The sequence below is a fragment of the Lithobates pipiens genome, unplaced genomic scaffold, assembly GCF_037356315.1.
Source record: "Lithobates pipiens isolate NorthernLeopardFrog02 unplaced genomic scaffold, aLitPip1_a1.2 Scaffold_13, whole genome shotgun sequence".
Lineage (NCBI taxonomy): Eukaryota > Metazoa > Chordata > Amphibia > Anura > Ranidae > Lithobates > Lithobates pipiens.
In genome coordinates this window covers 40,382,085-40,401,537 of record NW_027507718.1, presented here as the reverse complement: position 1 = coordinate 40,401,537, position 19,453 = coordinate 40,382,085, and the positions used below count along the sequence as shown (strand labels likewise).

General features: G+C 44.5%; 1 protein-coding gene across 1 annotated transcript in view; it reads right to left on the bottom strand.

Annotated features, from left to right (window-relative positions):
- Nucleotides 1-16,780, bottom strand: part of RCL1 (RNA terminal phosphate cyclase like 1) — a 54,120-nt gene extending 37,340 nt beyond the window's left edge. The window contains exons 1-2 of the mRNA XM_077475033.1: nucleotides 16,539-16,780; nucleotides 6,355-6,426 (exon numbers count right to left, since the gene is read on the bottom strand). Coding sequence (XP_077331159.1) covers nucleotides 6,355-6,426; nucleotides 16,539-16,674 — 208 coding nt within the window. The 5' untranslated portion in view covers nucleotides 16,675-16,780. The remainder of the gene's footprint in view (nucleotides 1-6,354; nucleotides 6,427-16,538) is intronic.
- Nucleotides 16,781-19,453: the final 2,673 nt, after the last annotated feature.

The following is a 19,453-nucleotide window of genomic DNA, read 5'->3' as shown; positions in this document are numbered from 1 at the left end:
CCTATCATATAAATTAAAACAAACACCACACCATTCCCTACCACCATGCACTGAAATGACTTCTGGGGATGAAGGGAAATGTGACATCTTACAATAGAGCACTCCAGACCTGAGCAAGTTATTCATTCCCAGCAGAGAAGATTGGAGATATGTGAACAGTAGGTTTCACATTTCTGACAGACGTGCTTTAAACCTATAAGCCAACTTCCCAGGGTAAGTGTATACATTTTAATATTTTCTTTGCTGGAGCATCACCAACAAACAGGCTCTAAACTATATATGGAAATAACTGGCAGCTTAATCAAATGTCATCTGATTTTCAGAGTCAACATTGCTTTAGATTGCTACTTGTTTCTTCCCCATTACAAAGAGTCACTCCTCTGCCAACACTATTTAAATAGGATGCCTGCAAAACAAATATGCACAAAGAATACTTGGAATTGGACTATTCTTTAACTAAACAGGATTATGCGCTGCCAAAGGTCTTTGTTCAAGGGAATGGATTGCCACCCAGAAACAGCTGATGGAACTGGTAGCCACCACTGGTCAGTGCTCAGAGTCCAAAAACTAGGCTCCCTATGTAGAGGGACGAGGACTATGCACAGAACGCTGATGACTGAACCATAAATGTGTACATTATTTTTTTGTTCTCACCGTAAAATCCTTTTCTCTGTAATTCACCGACCAACACAGCTCCTCTCTTAGCCATTGGGCTGTTAGCCTTATCACTAGGAGAATACTAGGCATTAGTTGTAATACAACCTCAGAACTCTTCGTTCCAACCAGGGGGGCGGTCCCTTGGGTAACAACCCTCCCGTCAGCAGACAGACCTCAGTATGTCAACAAGCAGAACAAAGATAAAAAGGAGGGGCGGGTGCTGTGTCGGTTGGTGAATTACAGAGAAAAGGATTTTACGGTGAGTACAAAAAAAATCCTATTTTCTCTTATATTCACCGACCAACAAAGCTCCTCTCAGCCATTGGGACGTCCCCAAGCAGTGCCAAACTAGTAGGAAAAAAACTGCATAAAACTTCATCCATCATGGCAAGTGGGAACTAGTGAACCTTCACCCACAAAAAAACAGTGCGTAGAAAAACCACAACAAAAATCAGGGAATCCTCAACAGGAGTGATCACCCAAAACCGCACCACACTGCAGAAGTAATGCAACAGTGCATTAACATAACAGTACTATGTTTTTCTCGAAAAAACAGGAAAAAAAGAATATATATTGTATATTCAATTGCAACTACACGGTCGCCTGCAAAACTTTGCGGCCAAAACAGGCATCAACCGATGCACCGACATCTACCTTGTAGAACTTGGTAAACGTGTGGACAGACGACCAGGTCGGCGCTTTACACACCTGAGCGTCAGACGCTTGGTGTCGGAAGGCCCAAGACGTTCCGATTGACCTTGTGGAGTGGGCCGTGACCGGAAAGGGGGGCACCTGCCCCTTCAAGGCGTAGGCTTGTACTACAATCGGTCTGATCCACCTGGAAATGGTGGCCAACGAGACCCCCCATGCCTTTCCTTGGACCAGCCACCGCAACAAACAATGAGTCTGACTTCCGAAAGGGAGCAGTGGCAGACAAATACACCTTTGGAGCCCGAACCACATCCACAGCGTGAAGGGCCACCTCCTTAGGGTGCTTTGGCTTAGGACACAGAAATTCCCTGTATATGCACACATACACCGCTCAGCAGCAACGTGCAGCAACCCCCTTCTAGGGGAGAGAAGAGAGGGAGGCAAGGGACCCCTGCATCGACCTCCCAGGGAATGCCCAGCTTCTCAGCCCCGAGGCAGGGAGAGCTGTACTTACCAGTCCTGAAGAGCTGGGAGACATTCCATTGCAGAACTAGTCACTGATCAGTACAGGTTAGCTGCTGGCCCGGCATACTGTGACGCAGACATCAGTAGCCCGGTCATATGTATACCCCAGAGCATAAAAGCTCACCGACCACCTCTGGAGCTAAGGTTTTGTCGTGGCCTGCCAAGCGCGTAGCTGCGGCCTGCACACGCTCGATGGCCGGACTGGGGAGACTACACGGATAAGGGTATCCAGCCTGTCACCCAGCCGGCTGTTGATAGCAGATCACAGGATCATTCATCTTGCTCAAAAAGCCAAGCTTCTGCATCAAAACGCACAGACCGATGGGCCCGCAGGGTTCCTAGGTCCTTCTTCACTAGGAAGAATAAAACGGAGGTCTGTCTGCAGACGGGAGGGTTGTTACCCAAGGGACCCCCTGGGCGGAACTAAGAGTTCTGAGGTTGTATTACAACTAATGCCTAGTATTCTCCTAGTGATAAGGCTAACAACCCAATGGCTAAGAAAGGAGCTGTGTCAGTGAGTGAATAGAAGAGAAAAAAATAAAAAATATTCAGAAATAAACGGTCAAACTACAGCCAAAAATTTTTTTTTTTTCATTTTGGATTGAGTATATGTGTTCCATTGGTGAGATTTACTTTAATTTACGGTCCCATAGCCAAAGGAGGAATTGAGAAAAATCCCTGCAAACTAAGGGAATCCCTTGGGGACCCCCACGTCAACAGAACTAGTGTCCATTGGAAGTTTTGCCTTTAGTTGTAATTTGCTAGCTCAGCCTCTCTCAACTAGGGTGCGATGGCATCCTGATTAAGAGGCTGAAGATCACACTCCCCCAAGAAGCTTGATTGGGGGAACAAATGACAGAGCAGTGGAAGGGGGAGTCTTCTTCCTGAGGCCTGACTGACTCTCCCTACAGTGCAGTACTAAATAAATAGCTAATCTGCCAGTTAGCCATGAGCTCTTGACAAATACTGAGCTCCCACCTACTGCAACAGCGAAGAGAAAGCATGTGTGGGTGGCAAGGGTTGAATCAGAGAAAGCGCTCACGCCTGTGATGGTAAGGGTGAACAGTAACAGCCTAGTCTCGCTTAGCAACATCCTGGGAGTTTTCCCAGCTAGGCTTCATAAGGTATGTAATTGGCCTACACTTTTAGCAAGACAACTGTTCAACTTTGGTCAAATCTGCAAAGCTTGTGTTATCTACAAACATCCCTTATCAGTACAGGCAGTTTTCTGGTAAAGGTGAACCATGCCTTTAAAACTGAACACCAAGCAGGGCAAGACACATTCTGCAGGATTACTCCCTGGTTGTTCATCAATCCCCATGAAAAATCAACATTTAAAATATATAGTTTAATTTGCGTTATTTCCTGCCATACTCTGCCACTTTATTGCATCGAGGAAACCATACAACTACAAAATGGCCTTTAAAAAATGGGGGAAAAAAAGCCCAGAAAACTAAATGAATGGGCCGTACACACAATAGGATTTTCCAACAACAAAATGTTGCATGTGAGCTTGTTGTGTTGTGTATGCTCCATCGGAATTTCTGACAACTGTTTGAGAGCAGGTACTCAAATTTTCCAACAAGACTTGTTGTCGGAATTTCCGATCGTGTGTACATAATTGCAACACACAGAAGTCCACGCATGCTCGGAATCAAGCAGAAGAGCCACACTGGCTTTTGAACTTAATTTTTTTCGGCTCGTCGTACGTCACCACGTTCTTGACGTTCGGAATTTCTGACATTTGTGTGACCGTGTGCATGCAGCACAAGTTTGAGCCAACATCAGTCAGAAAATAATCCACGGTTTTGTTGTCGAAATGTCCAATCGTGTGTACATAGCTTTAAAGTTTGTGCAGACTTTTGCTTTCTGAATCGGTTTTTATTTTCTCGCAGCATCATGAGCTGATCTTATACTATGACTACCTTAATAGGTTTGTATTTAAATTAAAGATATGTATAATAAGGCAACTTCAAATAGTGCAGGATGCATGTAGAAAGCCCAGAGGGGTTTATTTACAGTTTGCACTCCTATCTCCATACACACTCTTAACTCTGGCCTTCAAAGATAACATATATACCAAAACAGGGCTGTGCAGCACTGTTTTGGTATATATTCAACTAATGTGAAGTGGACACGTTTTTTGTGTTAGCAGCAGCCAGGTGTGTGTGTGCGCAAATTTGCACTTTTGTCGTCATTTTGCACAGGTTTTTTAAATATTTGTTGTCACCAAGTTTATTTGCACTGATAGAAACTGTTCATTATGGCAAAAAAGATAACCGGCTTGGAAAGCAGTTGCTGGTTGAAGGAGCCTGTGAGAAATATTCCTAAGTGTACAGACGTACAAATGCTTGAATATATAACATGGAGGGAAAAAAAAAAAAAAAAGAGAAAAAGCATTAAGTTTGTTAGTTGTGCTTACACATTTGATTATTCGAACAATATACACTTCAATACTGGGCACTTTTATTCCCTTTTTGACCAGGCCAATTTTCAGCTCTGTCGCACCTTGAATGACAATTGCGCAGTCATGCAATGCTGTACCCAAATTAAATTTTTTGCAACCGGTTTCTTTTGGTGGTATTTAATCACCACTGGGTTTTTTGTTCTTCTTTTACAAAATTTAAGAAAGCAAACTTTTTTGCTAATCAGTAATTTTTCTCCTTCACTGATGTGTGCTGATGAGGTGGCACTGATGGGGCAGCACAAATATGCAGCACTGATGATCAGTGTCCCGATTATCTGTGCAGGTCTCCCCTGTGAGGAAATGTTGCTGATCGTCTCTCTTCGCCTCGCACACTGTCAGTGTGAGGAGGGGAAAGCTGATAACCGGCATTTCTTTGTTTACATGTGACCAGCTGTGATTAGACACAGCCGAGCACATGGGTAAAGAGCTGCATTATAGGCCCTTTAACAAGATTGGGGATGCACTGCATCCCAAAGGACAAATGCATTTTTTTTTGTGGAACATGTAAAGCATTGCACCAGCGAGAGTGGGATGACATCATAGGACATTGTCCTAGAACAACCTTGCTCCTGTCAATTGTCTATATGGTTGTGGGAGGTGGTTAAAGCATGCTAGTCTAGAGAAGGATAGTACAGGCTCACTCTGTTTTATTCAAGAAAAATTATTGTGCGCCGCAAAACTACAATTCCCAGCCAGTCACTCGGAGCAAAATTATGTGGTTTGTTTTTGTACTGAGGGCAGCAACTCCTTTCAGTTTTTATTCAGTGGGACAACACTATGCTTAAGAAAAATGGAATTGCACATACAAAGCACCATTGGCAAGCCCTACCTGATCTAACTATGTTGATGTGTGTAGGTTATTGTCAAATAGAGAGTAGCTGCAGTGGCTGGCCCCTGTAACTGGAAGAGAAAACTATTTTAACCACTGAAATTAAAAGGAGAAGTTCACCTTTGGGAACATGTTACATGTTCCACACATTTTTAGGGTGGAACATATAACATGTTCCCAAAGCTACAACCACTGCCCGATCCCTGTGTGCATGAAATACAAGCCGGGACATCCTTTGGAGCTGTCTGTAGTTCTCAATGAAATACCACAGCTGTGGAGCACCATGCCTGTCAGTGTATCTGCTTGCTTGTACGGGATGTATAGGCACACAGATACACTTGCAGAGCTACAGAAGACCTACAGTACATGGCATGAGCAATCTGCTGCTGGCTGGTGCAATGCTTTACATGTTCCAAAAAAATAAATGCACATTTAACTACAAAAAAAATTAGCATTCATAAAAAAAATTTTTTTTAAAGTGAACTTATCCATTAAGTCCTTTAGCCATATAAGGAACATTTATTGGCAGTTATACACAACATTCCAGGTGTGGTTCCTGATGTACTGAAAGGCTTTTTTCTTTCAGTATATGTATGGAGTAGCCCAACTTCAGCCAGATCTCTGAATATAGAGTAGGAAAGTATTAGAATCCCTATCAAGTCAATAATGCTGTCAAACTATTGCACCTCTAAAAAGATCTGAGGCGAATGGTGGTTTCCAGTACAGAAAGGCAATCAGGAATAAAAACGTAACCAAGCTTCTAAGCCTTCCCTCTGTACTGCAAACCATTTTTCTGCTGGTGTCTAGTGTCTCCAGACCTGCCATCACATCATATGTCAGTCTCTCTCTCTCAATGAGAAGTGAAAAGACCTGATCTAGGTTGTAACCCTTCTCAATTTAAAACCAGAAAAAGGTGCAGCTGGACTACTACTACTTCACAAATCTGCAAAATGATTCAATCTCAATGTCATTACATATTATGCCTATCACATGGAAACACAAAACAAAGAAAAAACAAAGACTGTTAAAGCAGATCTGTAAAGGGAATACTAGGGCTTCCGCTGGCTCAATAACAAGCACCGAGAAATAGGAATTCTGGGTGTGGTTACCAACTCCTGCATAAGCCATTTGGAAGGACAAATTGGGGTGGGATCAGAATGTAGAATACAAACTTGTCTCAGAAATAACAGAAATGAAATGCCACTTACACCAAACAGGAACTTACCAGTTTCATTGATCTCTATCCTTGTACCATTGGTTACCTTGTCCATTAGTCTAATAAAGCTTGCTTCAAAATCTACAAAAAAAATAAAATAAAATAAAAACCACACAACACCACACATTAATATATAAAGCTGCAGGAAAGTTCATATCACATTTACCAATATGCAAAACTGGAAGATTTAGTGGAAATTGAGTTACCATTGTGAGGTGACATGAAAATCTTTACATTAACCCCCACCATTCCTTTTAAACAAAAAGCGATATGGTTTGCCAGGAACTGTATAAATAGTACAACATATTGGTGGAGATTCAATAACGCATTTGTGGCACTTTCCTGGAGGCATGGGCCTTTAAAAAAGCCTGTGCCACATTCACAAAATCCCTGCCGCCAGTTTTGGTACCTTTACCCAATCATGCGACAGATTCAGTTCTTAGTAGTTCTTAATAGTATAATTTTTACATGAGACAGTATGGATGCACCATATTAAAGTGGTAGTAAACCCACTTTTTCATCTTTTACTTAGAGGAAAGCCTGTAATAAGGCTTACCTGTAGGTACTGTGAATATCTCCTAAACGTGCACCATTCAGGAGATCTTCAAAGAGCATGCAGCCGATGAAGTCACTGGCGCATGTGATTTGAAGGTCCGGCATACCATACCAGTGGCTCCAACACGCATGCGCAGGAGTGACGTCATCACGCCCCTGGCCACTACTGTAGCCAGAGGCCACAAACCCAGACAGAAGCTCTGACAGCACAACACTGTGATGCATACTAGCACATTAGGACAATGCCTTACAGGGTTTTTTTTATTTTTTATTTCCCTTTATTGCTGCTTTAAAAAAATAAAAATAAATTTAATTTAGACCAACTCTAGCTTGGCATACAGAGACGAGTGCTTGTCAACACACACTATGTAGCACAGGGGCATGTTTTCTACCACTACCCCCTTCCTCACCCATCAATGGTCATTACAGACACTGTCTGCTTCACAGCTACTAGGCTCCTGGAAACCAGTGCCACCGACAGTGGGTAGAGTCTGATGAGGAAACTGAGGGACTAGTCCCCCATCAGGTTCAATCTCATCTTGTGATTACCAGCAGACAGTGGGCAGAATCTACAGCCAATAGCAAAAAAATATATAAACCTCAGTGGAGCCCACAGTGAACCTTCCAATTAAAGTGGAAGTAAACTCCCCTATCGTTTTCAGCCAAGGAAGCTGCCATCTTTGCCTCTGTTTAGTCTTCAACTGCTATGGCGCTGCACATGTGATTCGTTACGACACCAGCCATTGGATGGTTTGATAGTTTGGCTGAGAGCATGTCTATTTTTTTTTTTTAACTGTTTAAATCCATGGGTTTACATCAGCTTTAACTGGTCCCATCACCATCTAATATCACCAGATCCCTGAAGTTCTGTCCTTCCCCCACGCTTAGTAGTTCTGCCTATCCAAAGCAATTACCTCAGAAACCCCCTCCTGGAATCAGTGCCAGCTCCCTGAGGGCCAAAACTAGAAAGAGGTTTTAGCTGACAGCATAGGGTTGATTTTTTTTTTTTTTTTTTTAAACCAGATTCTTTTTTATTGGAAGGAAAAGAAAAAACATTCATTTAACAAACATGTCTTCAGATGTTGGAGGACAACACAGAATTATCCAGTCGTACAGCCAGCCAGCCATACGATTTTTGCATTACTACTGTATATAAAGTAACAGTCCATACAAAACAGACATATTATAAACACATAACCAAGTGTCGTTTTTAAGTTACTATATATTGAGCACATCCTCTTTGTATCCCATTCCCCAGCTCCGCTTCCAGTCCTCAGGCTGGACCACCTGGCGGAGCAGGGATGCCACACACCCCTAAACAGTGGGGCAGGGATCACATTGTTCATATAAAACAAAACAATATATTCAACCACTGCAGAGCAAGATACCACATCAAGTATATCACTTCAGATCAGTCCAACCAGCTACCCACCCTGCCTGTCTATTGACCCTTGCGGATAAATAGATGGCCAAGTCCTACCACCAAGGATTCTAGTTTGGACTAATTGCAGGGGGGCCAAACCAGGAACTTCCAACCAGGCCTCCCAGATATTTTCAAACTTCATTGGACTACCTCTGTGTTTATAGGTTAGCTGTCTCAAAAGAGTGTCATTTATGGCGGTAACCCATTCTGTGTAGGGGCTCAGGGCAATTTCTTTTATTACAAATACGGGACCACTTAGCGTACCCTGCAAATTTGAAGTGATGTTTGGCTTTATTCCATATTCTATCCACGAGTACCAATGTGGGATAGTCAATGTTCTACGTTCTCCTGCTTCTATGCATTCCACAAGGCCATCACCGGAAAGTTGTGTGCGTACAACATCTCAAATAGGGTCAGAGGACTCTGGGTTTAGCCATCCTATCAAATGCTGCAAATCAGCCGCTACATATTATTATTATTATTATTATTATTAATACTACAAGCAGTCCCCTAGTTACAAACATCCGACTTACAAATGGGAGACAACAGGAAGTTAGAGGAAATCTCCCCCAAGGAATTCACTGCTGTAAGAACTATTATGGGGAAAAAAAGGTGTCTCCACTGGTGCTTTATCACTAATCATTGTTTCCACAACAATCCAAAATTTTCAAAATCCAATTGTCATTGGGACAGAAAGGGAGGTGAAATCTTCTGAACAGGGGCACAGACAGCAAAACAAATGTTATATGGGCGATAACCCTTCCATATGCTATCCAAAAAGCTTAAAAATATTTTTTTTGGCTGGAGCTACACTTAAAAAAAAAAAAAAATAAATAAATTTACCTGTCCTGACTTACAGATTCAACTTAAGAACAAACCTACAGTCCTGATCTTGTTTGTAACCTGGGGACCGCCTGTAATAAGGGTTTGGAACTGCCAACCCACCCAAGTCCTTTGCTTGCTGTAGTGTTTCCAGCTTGATACGAGGTACTCGTTTCCTCCATATCAGGGAGCGGAATATGGTATTACACTTTTTAAACACATGGATAGGAATCCAGATGGGTGCATCGTGAAGCACATGCAAGAGTTGGACTTCAAATCATTTTTATCAAGTTACAACGGCCCACTACCTAGAGAGGGAATTGAATCCAACTGGCTGTTTTTTCTTGAACTTTTTGGGGACTGGGTTTATATCGAGTTTACTACTGGGTTGGTATACTAAAATTGGAGATTGGAAAATATGGTGCATCTCTGCATAGAAACCAATCAGCTTCCAGGTTTTTTTCCTGTCAAAGCTTAATTGAACAAGCTGAAGTTAGAAACTGATGGCTACCATGCAAAGCTGCACCAGATTTTGCACTCTCCAGTTTTAGTAAATCAACCCCTTTCTACCCCTCCCAGAATTTGTCTAAATGCAAGAGAGTAACAAAAAATAAAAATAAAAAAAACATGGGTGGAAGGGATTTTAAGGGCACCAAAATGGACAACCATTTTAACCACTTAAAGACCGCCCACTGCATACATACTTCGGTAGAGCGGCTCTATTGCGCAAAACAACGTACCTGTATGTCATTTCATGCAAGAGTGTGTGGGGGCGCGCGCATGCTGCACGGAGGAGCAGATACGTGTGCCCAGCAGACCAGATGTCCACCAGCCACCTTCGAACATTTCACAGAGAGTAAAAACAGGGACCACATGGAGATCCGCTGTTATTAGGAACAGCGAGTTCTGTTCCTGCCAGCACTCTACCCCCCCCCCCCCCCCCACTCAGTAATAAAGCAACAACAGGGAACACATTTAACCCTTTGATCACCTCTTCCCTGCCAGTGTCAATTTATACAGTAATCAGTACTTTTTTTTTAGCACTGATCACTGTATTGGTGTCACTGGTCCCCAAAAAGTGTCACTTGGGGTCAGATTTGTCTGCGACGCTGCAGTCCCCCTAAAAATCGCTGATCACCCCTATTACTAGTAAATTAGAAAAAGTCCATATATAACTTTTGCGCAAACCAGTCAACATTGGGATTTTTTTAACCAAAAATATGTAGAAGACGACATACTGGCCCAAATTGACTTTTTTTGGATATGTATTATAGCAGAAAGTAAAAAATAAATATTTTTTTCAAAATTGTCATTTTTTTTGTTTATTGTGCAAAAAATAAAATCCACAGGAGGCAATCAAATACCACCAAAAGAAAGCTCTATCTGTAAGGGGGAGTTCATCATTTATATTTGGGTACATCGTTGCACGTCCACGCAATTGTCAGTTAAAATAACGCAGTGCCGTATCGTAAAATATGGCAATACGGAATTAAGGGGGTGAATCTTTCCATGGCTGAAGTGGTTGAAAAGAATACTGGAACATAACTGTTTAAAAGAATAGAGATAAATTCAATTGTCATAGGCCAAAAAGTCACATACCCCACAAAGAACAGAACCAAAGCTCAAATAAATCTATAAAGAATAAATCAATCTATCCATCCACACTGCAAAAAAAATATTAGAATGAACACTTTGAAAACACATCAGATCTCAATGGGGAAAAATATGCTGGATATCTATACCGATATGGACTGGGTAATGTGATAAGAACAAAAGAATGCCACATCGTTTGATGGACATATCGGGGCATGCTCCTAATGAGATGGCGGATGGTGTCCTGTGGTATTTTTCCTCCCAGATCTGGACCAGGGCATCACTGAGCTCCTGAACAGTCCGAGGTGCAACTTGGCGGTGTCGGATGGACAGAAACATAATGTCCCAGATGTGTTCTATTGGATTTAGGTTAGGCGAGCGTTGGGGCCATTTAATGGTATCAATTCCTTCACCCTCCAGGAACTGGCTGCATACTCATGCCACAAGAGGCCAGGCATTGTCATGCACCAGGAGGAAACCAGGACCCACGTAGGGTCTGACAATGGGTCCAAGGATTCATCCCAATACCTAAGGCAGGGTGCCATTGTCTAGCCTGTAGAGGTCTGTGCGTCCCTCCATGGATATGTCTCAAACCATTAGTGGCCCACCACCAAATCGGCCATGCTAAACAATTTTACAGGTAGAATAACATTCTCCACGGCTTCTCCAGACCTTTTCCTATCTGTCACGTGCTCAGGTTGAGCCTGCTCTGATCTGTGAAGAGCACAGGGCACCACTGGCGGACCTACCAATTCTGGTGTTCGATGGCAAATGCCAATCGAGCTCCACAATGTCAGGCAGCGAGCGCAGGGCTCGAAGGCCACCCTCATGAAGTTGGTTTCAGATTGCCTGGTCAGAGAAATTCACACCAGTGGCCTGCTGGAGGTCATTTTGTAGGTTTCTGGCGATGCTCATCCTGTTCCTCCTTGCACAAATGAGCAGATTCCGGTCCTGCTGATGGGTGAAGGAACTTCTACGGCCCTGTCCAGCTCTTCAAGAGTAACTGCCCATGTCTTGAAATCTCCTCCATGTTTTTGAGATGGTGCTAGGAGAGACAGCACACCTTCTGGCAATGGCACATATTGGTGTGCCATCCTGGTGGACTTAGACTGCCTGTGCAGCTTCTATAGGGTCCATATATGCCTCATGCTACCAGTATTGACACTGACCCTAGCCAAATGCAAATCTAGTGGAAAAAAAAAAAAAAAAAAAAAGTCAGAAAAGATGAGTAGGGAAAAAAAAATGTTAGTGGCCTCCACCTGTAAAATCGTTCTGGAGGTTGTCAATGATGCCCATCTAGTGGCACCTGTTAATTTCATCAACCCCAAACCAGCTGAAACTGATCAACCACCTTTTTTTTTTTTTTTAAGAGGTGCATGTTTAATTATATATCCCCTTGGATTGCAAGCATAATTTGTTCCAGAAACATGCGTGCAATCCAAAGAGCACTTCTATATCAAAGCAAATTTCCCAATAATAATAAAAAAAAAAAGAAAAAAAAAATGATTTGTTTCACAACCATTTATTCATAGGTCCTTCAGTTTATAGTCGATATGAAGAGATTATAGCAATGTGACCAGGTTGTATTACCATAAGATGTCCAACCACAAATGGAAGCCTCCACAAGGGGATTAGAATCAGGATTGAACGGGTGATCCGTCTATCAAAGTGCCCAGACAAAGAGGCAGCGAACACACAGCTATTGAAATAAAAGGCGTTATGTCCCCAGCGCTCTAATCAACCAGGTGGTGACCCTCCTCTCTTCCCCTGGCTGGCTGCACTGGGGACACAGGCTGGCTAACTGGCTGCACTGGGGACACAGGCGAAGCTGCATTGAGCTCCTGTACCATGTGCCCAGTCTCTGACCATCTCCTGTATAAAAATATATATATTTTTAAATAAGTTTTGTATATGTCATTTTCAGTATCAGTTTTGGTTTTAGGCCTAGTGTATTTTTCATTTTCGGTACCAAAAAACCCCATTCGGTGCAACCCTACTTCTACCCCCCAGAAGCCCCCCCCCCCCCCCCTGAAATGCCTTGTTGCAACTTACTTTTTTTTTTTTTACTTATAACTAATGTACTGCCAGTCATTTCTACTGAGGAAACTGATCACCTTAGCCAGATACCTGTGCGTTAGGAGGCTGGTTCCCTTATCCACCTCTCACAATGGGTGACCTTAATCAGAAGCCTTCCTACTCTTCTGGAAGGTAAGAATCAGGAACCCATCACCTTGAGTTCAGCAAAGGATTTATTTTATACACACACACACACGGTAAATAAAGCAAAAAAGGTCTGCAGATCCCATGAAGAAAGGAATTACAGGCCCGAACTACTGAGGTGAGCTCCACAGCTTCTCCAAATCTTCAGTACTTGGAGGACAGATTCTGTGAGGGAGATGAACCCATTGGTTGCCTCTGTGTGGGTGTACAACCATGCCTTTGATTCAAACCTTACCCTTCCTTGGCCACAGTGAAGAGGTCCGCGAGTCATAAACAGAGGCTGCACCACTGAACTGGTAATTATTTCAGGGTTATACCAGTAATTTACGCAGAAGGAGAGAACCTACAGGTCTGATCGGAGTTGTATTTAATTAATAATCAATGCCCGTCTACAGTCATATGTACAGAATTAGACTGCCAATTACATGCTGAACAGTTGTGGAGAGGCTCCCACAATCAATACTAACCTGAAGACATGGGTTTGTAAAGAGATATCCAGTAATTATCTTGTGAGTCATTACTGAACATTGCAGAATATACTAAATATGACCCATATATTCTCTTAGCTATGACAAAAAAAATCTGCTATTAGCCATGGCTGTGCTGACAAAGTCGATTGCTTCAAATAGGTTTTGCATTCCTATACAAGTCTAGGGAAATGTAGAACCTGCAGGTTAAAGTCTTACTTCAGATTTTATTAACCATTTCATGACTAAGCCTATTTCTGACATTTAGTGTTTACAAGTTAAAATCCCTATTGTTTGCTAGAAAATTACTTAGAACCCCCAAACATTATATAGATTTTTTTAGCAGAGAATCTAGAGAATAAAATGGAGGATTGTTGCAATATTTTATGTCACACAGTATTTCTGCAGCAGTGTTTTAAATGCAGCTTTTTGTGAAAAGGGACACTTTCATGAATTAAAAAAATAAAAAATATATAGTTATCCCAATTTTTTAATATAATGTGAAAGATGAGGTTATGCTGAGTAAATAGATACCAAACATGTCACGCTTTATAATTGCACACACTCGTGGAATGGAGACAAACTTTGGTACCTAAAAATCTCCATTGGCGACGCTTTGAATATTTTTTACGATTACCAGGTTAGAGTTACAGGGAGGTCTAATGCTAGAATTATTGCTCTCGCACTGGCGATCGCGGCAATACCTCACATGTGTGATTTGAACACCATTTACATATGCGGGCGCAACTTCTGCAATTTCGATAGATGTATGGCCGACTTTAGGTTTTATTTATTTCACCCCCCCTGTGAAGAAACCAATACCAAGAAATAAAGAATCTGAACTGTAACCTGCTGCTGGAATTAACACATTATTAGAAGCCTGCAAAGACCACTTTCATCCATCAGAAAAATCTATGAGCTAATATCCACACAGAAAGAAGACCTCCTTATCATAAAAATGAGTACCAGACAAGCACATACTATAGAGCACCTTGGCATCCCAGATGTTTTGGAACTACATTTCCCATGATGCTCTTCAACACTGCAGAGTGCACGAGCATCATAGGAAATGTAGTTCCAAATCATCTGGGGTGCCAAGGTGCGCCATCACTGCTATAGAGGGATGTGCTTTGCAACCACTTTGAGGTAGTGGTGGGAAAACTGCAGCCCTCCAGCTGTTGAGGAACTACATTTGCCATGAGGCATCGCAAGACTGATTGTTGCAAGCACGACTCCCAGAGGCATGATGGGACTTGTAGTTCTTCAACAAGTGGAGGGCTGCAGTTTGCCCACCCTTGCTTTAAAGTGTTTGTAAAGGTTAATGTTTTGTTAATAACAAACATGTTATACTTACCTGATCTGTGTAATGTTTTTGCACAGAGTAGCCCTGATCCTCCACTTCTTGGGTTCCTCGTCGGCACTGCTGGCCCATCCGTCCTGGCCCCGTAGCAAGCTGTCTGTAGGGGCACTTGTGTGTGCTCCCTCTCAAGCCGCCTGCGTGTGTCTATGACACATGCACACAGCGCAGCTCAGCCCCCGGCCCCCACTTCATTCTCAATGGCTATAACTTAGAACAGCATGAGCCAATAGCTCCCACTGCTACGTCTCAGCCAATGAGGAGGGAGAGGCATGGCACAGCTGCTGCTCTCATGCACATTGCTGGATCGGGTAAATATTAGGGGGGACTGTGGGGGAGCAGCACACTGAAGGTTTTTTGTGATAATAAAGTCCTTTGTTTTTTTGTTAAAAATAACAAACATGTTATACTTAACTGCTGTGTAGTGGTTTTGCACAGAGCAGCCCGGATCCTCCTCCTCTTGGGTCCCTTTTCAGCGCTCCTGCCCCCAACCCTCCCAAGTATCCCCCCCAGGAAGCAGCTTGCTTTGGGAGCACCTGGGCTGAGGCTCCCTTTTGTCCATTTAGAGACAGAGCTGCATCCCGGCACCCTCACTCTTTTCTTTGGCTTACTGACAGCAGCGGGAGCCAATAGTGCTCCGCAAGCTGTCTAGGCCAATGAGAGTCCCAACCAGCTAAGTCTCTCGTGCAACATCGCTGGATTGAGATGGGCTGCTGCACACAGGTTTTTTTCATCTTAAAGAGGAGCTCCAGGCTCCTTCAGAAAAAATTAAAAAAGTCAGCAGCCACAAAATACTGCTGACACTTACCTCACCAGGGATCCTGCGATGTCAGCACCCCAGCTGATTTTTCACTTGGCTCTCAGGTGCTGCCGCCACTCCTTGTAAGGGAACCCGGCAGTGAAGCCTTGCAGCTTCAAAGCCAGCTCCCGATTGTGCATGCGTGAAGTGCCCTGCGCTCAACGGCGGGGGAAGGAGGAGCAGGGGGCTGAAATTCCAAAACAACTCTGCCGCAGCGAAATCCTTCGCAGGTCGTCGCCGGTACCTGTAAAAAAAAAAAAAAAAAAAAAAACGGTATCCACCCCCCAAAGGTGCCAGATGTGGCAGCAGGGAGGGAGGAAGCAAGCGGAGCTTTCCCTTTTGGGTGGAGCTCCACTTTAATGCATGAAGATCAAAAAAACCTTCTGCCTTTACAACCACTTTAAGGGCTCACTCATATGTGTGCCAGCCATTGCTGCCCTCTGAAAAAAGATCCATGGTGGACTGCTTTCCAGAGGTGTTTGGCAGGTGATAAGGTAGTAGTGATGTCACCTTCCCACCACCTGTTGTAACCCTGAAAATATTAACGACCCCCCACAGTTGTGGCGAGGCCCCTTGCACTTGAATGGGTCACGTTCACAACGGTGTCACCTGTTGATTTCAATATGCTGTTTATTTGCTGCACTCACAAAGCATCATGGCATGTGTGCAGAGCTGAGCGGCTGGAAAGACCGTCCTCTGGTCAACCATGTGAACAAGCCCTGATTATAAATGGCATGACAGAGCTGTGTAAACGTGAGGTATGGATTGCCATTGTCTTTCATGATGTAAAGTATGAAGGTGACAGCCCATACCTGCCCCCACAACGGCTGCCATACACCAGCTAGTGACACTTAGAGATGCCTATGCTGGAATGTAGGACAGTCCAGAGAGAAGGGAAGCTGCCAGACATTTTGCAGCGCACATGAAAACAGCACAATGCTCGGTAATCGTCCTTACCCCTGAGCCCGGGGCTCTCATCCTTCTCCCGGATCCTCTGGATCTTCACCGGCCTCCCGCTCAGGGTGGACAGCAGCAGGCGCTGACGGAAGAAATTGCAGCCCTCGAAGCGAAGGCAGTGCCCCTGGCTCGCCATGTCGCCCTTACACACCCTCCGCCTGGACAGGCTGCCAGAGAGCACACAGCCAACACACGTGGTTTGGAACGGGAAGTCGTATGGAACGCTCAAAGCCTCGGGTCAGGGGTCATGTGAACAGGGTGGATACAAAACACTGCAAACACACACGCCTTTTTTTTTTCTCCTTAAACAAACTTTATTAACAACCTTGGGAATCAGAGAAAACGGCAGATTGACTGGGATGGCTGGTTGTGGGAAGAGTGTCGGGCTGTGAAGATTTTGTCCGGCTTTCTGTTTTTGAACTTTCTTTTACTTGACTTTTGAGTGAAAGTGCTTCACTAGTGACATCAACAAAAGTTGTTCTTGTGATCCTGCTCCTTTTTTCCCTTATCTTCCAAACACATCATCAATACCATCGGCTCCCCGTCTCGACAGAACAGTACCATCGACTCCCCGTCCCGACAGAACAGTACCGTCGGCTCCTCGTCCTGACAGAATAGTAACTTCGGCTCCCTGTCCCGACAGAACAGTACCGTTGGCTCCCTGTCTCGACAGAACAGTAACTTCAGCTCCCCGTCCCACCAGAATAGTACCGTTGGCTCCCCGTCCCGACTGAACAGTACCGTCGGCTCCCCGTCCCGACAGAACAGTACCGTCGGCTCCCCGTCCCGACAGAACAGTACCGTCGGCTCCCCGTCCCGACAGAACAGTACCGTCGGCTCCCCGTCCCGACAGAACAGTACCGTCGGCTCTCCGTCCCGACAGAACAGTACCGTCGGCTCCCCGTCCCGACAGAACATTACCGTCGGCGCCCCGTCCCGACAGAACAGTACCGTCGGCGCCCCGTCCCGATAGAACAGTACCGTGGGGGGGGGGGGGAGATTTACCTTGCAGAAACAAACAAAATATATGACCCAAAGAGAAAATTTAAGATAGCCCATTTTTGAAATAATAGAAAACATTGAAATAAACTTTCTGACATATAATGCTAAAGGTTAACTCTCCGGCTAAGAGACACAAGATTTTAAAAGAACTCCAGCAGTACCCAGCAGGGGTGGTGTTCTTGCAGGAGACATACCTAGCCCATGAGACAAATATTAAAATATATTCTAAGGACTTCCCGACCTGGTACTATGGAGACTCTCCTACGAGGGGGGCTAAGGGAGTTTTGGGTTTGCAAAAAAATAAAGTTTACATTGTTAGAAAGGCTGACAGACCCTGAGGGTCGGTACCTTTTGTTGAAGGGTATACTGGGAGAGCGGACATATGTCAGGAACCATGAGACAGAAGTACAATCAAATCACACTTGTTTATTAATAAAAATCAAAAGGTAAATAGGAAAAAGCGTAGTCAAGCAAGCCATAGTCCAGTAGCCAGATCGGGTAGTCAGCCAGTCCAAAGTTCATAAACCAGATCGGTTAATCAGCCAGTCCAGACATCAGGGATCCAAGGAGAGCAACTGCAAGCAGGATGGAAGCCAGGAGGGATGTTAGCAAGCCAGTCTTGAAACAACAGCAGGAGATGGTTCCTAGTGATGTGACCAAACGTGAAGGCAATGGAGAAATGCGCTTGGAAGACTTTAAATAGGCAGGCCAGACGAGCATCATCGGGAACAGCTGGTAACTGAGGAGAGAGAAGAGAGCTAGCAATTAGCCGACAGCTGAGCGGCCAGCCCAGAGGAGGAAGGGCTAAGCCAGCCCTGACAGTACCCCCCCCCCCCCAATGACCCCTCTCCCTCGGAGGGCCACCGGGCTTGAGGGGAAACTGTCTATGGAACTCGTGGAGGAGGACAGGGGCATGTATGTCAGAGGATGAAACCCAGGAGCGTTCCTCCGGACCGTACCCCTTCCAATGCACCAGCTACTGTATGCGCCCACAGAACCTATGGGAGTCAGCAATGGATTGTACCTCATACTCCTCATGGTTCTCAACCTGAATAGGGTAAGGACGTGGCACCGAGGTGGTAAATCGGTTACAGACCAACGGTTTGTACACATGAAACACATGTGAGATGCGCATACTAGGAGGAAGTTCCAACGCGTAAGCTACTGGGTTAATCCTGCGAAGGATACGGAAAGGCCCAATAAACCGAGGTGCAAACTTCAGTGAGGGAACACGAAGCCGGAGGTTGCGAGATGACAGCCAGACCCTGTCCCCAACCTGGTAGGAAGGCGCTGGCAGGCGTCTGCGGTCAGCATGGAGTCTGTACCTATCATTAGCATGACGCAAAGCCTCCTGGACTTGTACCCAAGTGGAACGAAGACCACGGAGATGCTCCTCTAACGCAGGAATACTCTGCGGAACAAATGAGTCAGGCAACATGGAAGGTTGGAAACCATAATTCGCCATAAATGGAGACAATCGGGAAGCAGAATTCAAGGCACTGTTGTGAGCAAACTGTGCCCAAGGTAATAGGTCAGACCAGTTGTTATGATGGTCAGAAATATAGCAACGTAGGAATTGCTCCAAGGACTGATTGGTTAGTTCTGCAGCCCCATTAGACTGCAGGTGATACACAGAAGAGAACGCAAGCTGGATTCCCAACTGTGCACAAAAGGCTCGCCAGAACCGGGAAACAAACTGACTGCCCCTATCTGAGACAATCACCTTGGGTAGCCCATGTAAGCGAAAGATCTCCCGAGCAAAAATGGAAGCCAGTTCCTTAGAGGTGGGCAACTTCTTAAGTGGAATACAATGACACATCTTTGAGAACCGGTCAACCACCATAAGGATAACAGTGTTGCCTTGGGAGTTGGGCAATTCCACAATGAAATCCATAGACAGGTGAGTCCAGGGC